Source organism: Trachymyrmex cornetzi, unplaced genomic scaffold (assembly GCF_001594075.2).
Source record: "Trachymyrmex cornetzi isolate Tcor2-1 unplaced genomic scaffold, Tcor1.1 scaffold1665, whole genome shotgun sequence".
Classification (NCBI taxonomy): domain Eukaryota; kingdom Metazoa; phylum Arthropoda; class Insecta; order Hymenoptera; family Formicidae; genus Trachymyrmex; species Trachymyrmex cornetzi.
This window is the reverse complement of record NW_017296272.1, coordinates 30738-37182: the sequence shown is the minus strand read 5'-3', so window position 1 is coordinate 37182 and position 6445 is coordinate 30738. Positions and strand designations below refer to the sequence as shown.

Sequence of the window (6445 nt, the reverse complement as noted above, 5' to 3'; positions counted from 1 at the left end):
CGCGCGCGACATAACGTCCCCGAGCCAGTCCACCTCTTCCTCCACCGTAGCTTCTGGCCGGCGATCCGGCCAGGTGGAGGAGAGCAGACTGACCTCGAGGGCGTCGGGGTCCAATTTCCTGAAGGCCCATCGACGCTCCTCTCTTTGGCGGCGGTACCTGATTTGCACCTCCGCGGGCGTGGGCACTAGAGTCCCTAGAAGTAAGAGTTGCGCCAATCTTCTAGTTGGATTAAAAATGGCATACTTTTACTGCATATAGCGCATGCCGCATGCGTACGTCGTATACGTACACGGAGTAAACATACTTATGTACAAGAATAGAATAACGGTAGGTATATTTATATAAGTGTCAACGTTTCAATTAATATTAATAAATTCTAATTATTAGCGAATAAGTAAGTATATGTAATTAAGGATTAAATTGTTAAAATTTTACGAAGTAATAAAAAATAAGGATGTATAAGAATAAAGCTAGTGTCATAACCTCAATTCTATTAAAAAGCGTTATTTTGTAGAAAATGACTGGCTGTTGCATACAGGGTTGTCGCAACAGAAGCGAACAAGGATATTATATGACAACTTTTCCTGTAGATATAAGAAGAAAGGCATTATGGCTACAACATATCGGGAAAGAAAACTGGAAACCTAAGCCATATTCATCTATTTGTGAGGTAAACGTGTAATTATATAAAATAAATTTATTTATTTATTTTATGTATTGAATATTTTCAATAACAATAATGTTCCTCATGTTTTATTTATATAGGTACATTTTGACAAGGAAATGTGGGAAAGACTTCGACAAGATGGAAAAAAAAAATTGAAAAGATGTGCAATACCAACAATTTTTCCGGTTCAACACAAACTTCTTGGAGTAGCTGAATCTGTGGGATTGGAAACAAAGGGAAATGACAAAAATAACGAGGAAAATATTAATAAACGTACGAATATCATTTACACAAATCATTTTCGGGCTGAAATTAATTCATCATCCTATTTATTCATTATAATCAACTTTCAGATATAACAATCGATTCTGTGGACGATTTTAATAATAACACATTTCAAAATAATGATAACAATGAAAATATTAACACTGAATTCATAAATACTGTTAAAGAGCTTCCTGAAAACGAAAATAATAACACACATATATCTACAGCAACATTGCCTATATCCAATATTACATCATCTATATCAGAGTGTGCTCTCCAACAAATAAAATTATTGCATCAACAATGTTGGAGCAATGAATCGATCCACATTGTAACCCCATTGCAACTCGATCGATAGATCGACAATCTATTACAGATGGCGCAGAGCTGTGGTTCTAACGACATCGGTCACCTTTCTATATACTCATTATTATTAAAGAAGATAATATGGCGTGTTGCCTGTATTGCTCACATATAGTATTCAATAAAGAACAGTAAAGTTAGTCGTTTAACAACGAAGTCACCCTCAGTTATTTTTGTGACGCCTCCTCATATTCCGCTAAGACATTTATAACAGGTTATGGGCCCAGACGCGCGTAAAGTATAATACGTGCGGAATCTGACTCAAAAGAAAAGAGGACGTAATAAGTGCGACGAGGCGTCCGTGTGATTCTTTGTTCTCATAACGACACGTGCATTCTAAATCATCAGCAGAGATGAATACCAGTGGACTAGTGCGCATCGAAGCACTTAATAAAGACAACTATGACAGTTGGAAAATGCAGATGGAAGCATTATTAGTGAAAAACGATGCATGGTCATATGTGAGTGGTGCAATTCAAAAACCTGCAGCGGTTGCTAACGACCCGACATCACAATCGGCAGAACGAGGATGGATAGAGAAGGACAGTAAAGCCAAATCGGACATAATTTTATCCATCAGTGCCAGTGAGTTAATACAAGTTAAAGGATGTCGAACATCACGCGAAATCTGGCTGAAACTCGAAAGTATATATCAATCTAAAGGTCCAGCTAGAAAGGCCACTCTACTGAAACGACTCACGCTACAAAGGATGGATGCAGGGGGCGATATACGTGACCACATGGCAAAATTTTTCGACGCAGTCGATAAGCTGACAGAAATGGATGTTGTTATCCACCCAGATCTATTATCAGTCATGCTTTTATACAGTCTTCCTACAGCATACGAGAACTTCAGGTGTGCAATAGAATCTCGAGATGAGCTGCCATCTCCAGAAATCCTACGCGTGAAAATACTAGAGGAAAATGACGCGAGAAGAGGCGAAACGCCATCTAGTTCCGGCCAAGAGGCACTAGCTGTCGAAAAGAAGACGAACTTTAAGAAACATTATAAAAATAAGTTCGACAAGACAGACAAGGATAGAAAGAAAAGTCTGAGATGTTTTGAATGCGGAAAGATGGGGCACAAAGCATCTGACTGCTTTACAAAGAATAAGAAGCAATTGGCGGACAATACAGAGAAGGTGAGTCTCTATATAAAACAAGGCGACAATGTACAAGCAGCACTACGCGCTGACGATAATAAGCTGTGGTGCATTGACAGTGGGTGCACGTCGCATTTGTGCAACGATAAAACCGCGTTCGCGAATATTGACACAAAACATTCGGGTAGACTTAACCTAGCGAGTGACACATCGACTATGATACTTGGTAAAGGACCGGTTATCTTTTCAACAAACGTTGGAAGGAAAATAAATGACATTGAACTAAACGAAACTCTCTATGTACCAGACCTACGTGCTAACTTACTATCCGTGGCAAAAATAACCGATCGCGGACTTTCAGTAACTTTTGATCGCTATAAAGCAAAAGTGTCGGACAAAGACGGAAATCTGAAGTTAATCGCGATGCGTAAAGACGACTTATATTTTGTTCACGAAAATTCGAAAAACGAATGCCAAATAGCTGAGACTTCAAATAACCCGTTAAAAATTTGGCATAATCGGCTCGGTCATTTAAATGTACGAGATTTACGCGAGGCAGTGCTTAGCGGAGCTATACGAGGAATAGATGCCAACTGGTTGACTGGAGATTTTCACTGCGAAACATGTATCAAAGGAAAGATGTCTCGACCGGCTTTTCCAAAGGAGTCTAATACCACTACGGAGATTTTGGAACTCATCCACACTGACATTTGTGGACCGATGAGAATAACTTCAAATGGTGGAGCTAAATATTTTATTACTTTTATAGATGATTGTTCCAGGTGGTGCGAGGTGCGATTCATCAAAAGCAGAGATCAAGCCCTGGAGAAATTTAAGAAATATAAAGCATTCGTAGAAAACAAACATGGTAGGACCATCAAACGACTCCGATCTGACAACGGACGTGAATTTATAAGCAGAGAATTCGAAGCCTTTCTTGATGAAAACGGTATAAAACACGAGTTAAGTACACCATACAGTCCTCAACAAAACGGTGTCGCCGAGAGGATGAACAGAACTTTAGTGGAGTCAGCAAGATGTTCGATAATACAGACAAATATACATTCTTCATTTTGGGCAGAAGCAATATCAACAGCGTGCTACGTAAGAAATAGATGTCCAACGAAGAGTCTAGAACACAGGACACCTTATGAAAAATGGATGGGTCGACCACCGAACGTTAAATACTTTAGACGTTTTGGATGCGAAATATACTGTCTAGATAGGTCACCTAACAAGGGAAAGTTCCAGCCTCGATCACAGAAAGGAATTCTATTAGGATATTCGGATAAATCCAAAGCTTATAAGATTTGGTTACTAGAAGAAAGAAGAGTTGAAATAACAAGAGATGTAAGATTTTTAAAAGATGTGATTTCATTCACAAGAAATTCCATTGATGACTTCACCCCACTAGAGAGTCAAGAAACATCAGCTACTGATGATCATTGTGTTGACGTGGAATTAACGCCAAAAACAAATATAAATGCACATGACATCGAAGATGAAAGTAGCGACGAAGACAACCCCAATGGAAACCATGAAGAGGAAAATCTACAACCCACGCGACGACTACCAGGCAGACCAAAAATAATAAGGACCGGAAATCCAGGAAGACCACGCAAACAGTATCAGCAAGAAAATGCAAATATATGCGAGACGGCATACATGGCCGAAATATCAATGAGTCAAGCATTATCGAGCATGCATTCCAAGGAATGGATGGAAGCAATGGCTTCTGAAGTTAAATCATTGATAAGCAAAGATACTTGGGAGCTAGTAGATCGACCGCAGGACAAGAAAATCATCGGAAGTAGGATGATTCTCCGAAATAAATATACTCAAACCGGAGAGATTGAAAGAAGAAAAGCCAGGATAGTGGCTCAAGGGTTTTTACAACGCCCAGGAATAGATTTTAATGAGACGTACGCTCCAGTAGCAAGATTAAGCTCCATTCGAATGGCATGTGCCATAGCTGCACAACTCAATATGAAGATTCAACAATTTGATATCACAGCGTTCCTAAATAGTCCAATTAACGAAGAGCTATACATAGAAATACCGGAGCTCCTTGAAGAGACTTTAGAATTTATTTTGAAGAAAAATAATAAACTCACGAATCTCAAAACAAAGGTTAGGAACATGCTAAACCAGCTGCAGAAGGGAGACAAAGTCTGTAGATTAAAAAAGGCACTATATGGACTACGCCAATCAGGACGAAGTTGGATTATGCGACTCAATAAGGAACTACAAGAGTTTGGCGTAAAACCTACACTTGCAGATCCATGTGTCTACTTCACCGGCAAAGGGGACGAATTAATCCTGATTATAGTATATGTAGACGATTTATTGGTGTTCTCCAGGAACACAATATTAATTGATAAATTGAAAGAACACCTCTCTAAGCAGTTTGAAATTAAAGATATGGGCGAAGCTAAACATTGCCTAGAATTTGAAAGAGAGGGAAATTCTATTTCACTAAGCCAAACTGGCTACATTAGAAGCATTTTAAATCGATTTGACATGTCGGAATGTAAACCAGTATCCACTCCTATGGAAGCAGGCATGAAATTAACAAGAAGTGAAAACCGAACCGAAGAAGATCTACAATTACCTTACAGAGAACTCATAGGCACTCTAATGTATCTCGCCGTAGGTACTCGTCCAGATTTAACATTCGCCGTAAGCTATTTGAGCCAATTTAACGACTATTTCGACAAAAATCATTGGATTGCCGCCAAAAGGATATTGAGATACCTTAAAGGTACTATAGATTACAAATTAAAATTCGAGCATTTAAACAAACCGCTGATTGGATACTCTGATGCCGATTGGGGTAGCTGCATTGTTGACAGAAGATCATACACGGGATACACCTTTTTACTCAACGGCACTGCAATATCGTGGAGCTCAAAGAAACAAAAGACTGTGGCATTAAGCTCAACGGAAGCGGAATACATGTCACTAACGGAAGCAGCGGAGGCCATCTACTTGCAAGACTTTATAAAAGAATTAAAGGTATTTCCTGATCACAAGATAGATATTTTTTGTGATAACATCGGTGCAGGCAAACTTGGAAAGAACCCTATTTTTCATGCTCGCACTAAACATATTGATATTAAACACCATTTCATAAGAGAAGTACTGGAAAAAGGAATCATCAACGTGAACTATATCACAACGAAGCAGATGGTCGCTGACATCATGACTAAGGGATTAACAAAGGAAAAACATGTCTGGTGCCTAAAAGAATTAGGGCTCATATAAGGATTCCAGGTGTGTCTCGAGGGGTAGTGTTGGAGCAATGAATCGATCCACATTGTAACCCCATTGCAACTCGATCGATAGATCGACAATCTATTACAGATGGCGCAGAGCTGTGGTTCTAACGACATCGGTCACCTTTCTATATACTCATTATTATTAAAGAAGATAATATGGCGTGTTGCCTGTATTGCTCACATATAGTATTCAATAAAGAACAGTAAAGTTAGTCGTTTAACAACGAAGTCACCCTCAGTTATTTTTGTGACGCCTCCTCATATTCCGCTAAGACATTTATAACAAACAACTTGAAGATAAAGATGTAGAAATAAAAAAAATGAAACAAAGACTTGAGAATGCCGAAAGTTCTTCGTAAATACGAAAAGTCGAAGAAAATTCTTATGAATCGTAGAAGATTGAGTAGGAATAGAATACGAGTAGAAAATACATTATTACAATCAACTAAATTACTTCAAAAAGTTTTTAATAATGATCAAATTCAGTGGCTGCAAGCAAAATCAAGTAAACGACGTGTATATTGTTGGTCTAAAGAAACTATTAAAAAAGCTCTACGTATCAAATTTTCTTGTACTGACAATGGCTATAAAGAACTTATAAAACAAAACATTCCGTTACCATCTAAGCGTACTTTACAACGAAGTATTGAAGGTATTGATTTTTGCCCAGGAATATTAGAATCGATTTTTAATGCAATGAAGGAGAAAGTTTTGCAATTCACAGACGAGAGACAACGTGATTGTATGCTTGGCATCGATGAAATGT

At 38.4% G+C, this 6445-nt stretch overlaps 1 protein-coding gene and 1 pseudogene across 1 annotated transcript; both read left to right on the top strand.

The window, feature by feature from the left end:
- Positions 1–518: 518 nt before the first annotated feature.
- On the top strand, positions 519–1293 carry LOC108759085 (THAP domain-containing protein 3). Its single transcript, XM_018504382.1, has 3 exons — positions 519–671; positions 767–941; positions 1022–1293. The coding sequence occupies exons 1-3, from the start codon at positions 519–521 to the stop codon at positions 1291–1293; spliced, it is 600 nt and encodes a 199-aa protein (XP_018359884.1).
- Positions 1294–5764: 4471 nt separating this feature from the next.
- The window catches only part of LOC108759084 (uncharacterized), a 2903-nt pseudogene continuing 2222 nt past the window's right edge, over positions 5765–6445 (top strand).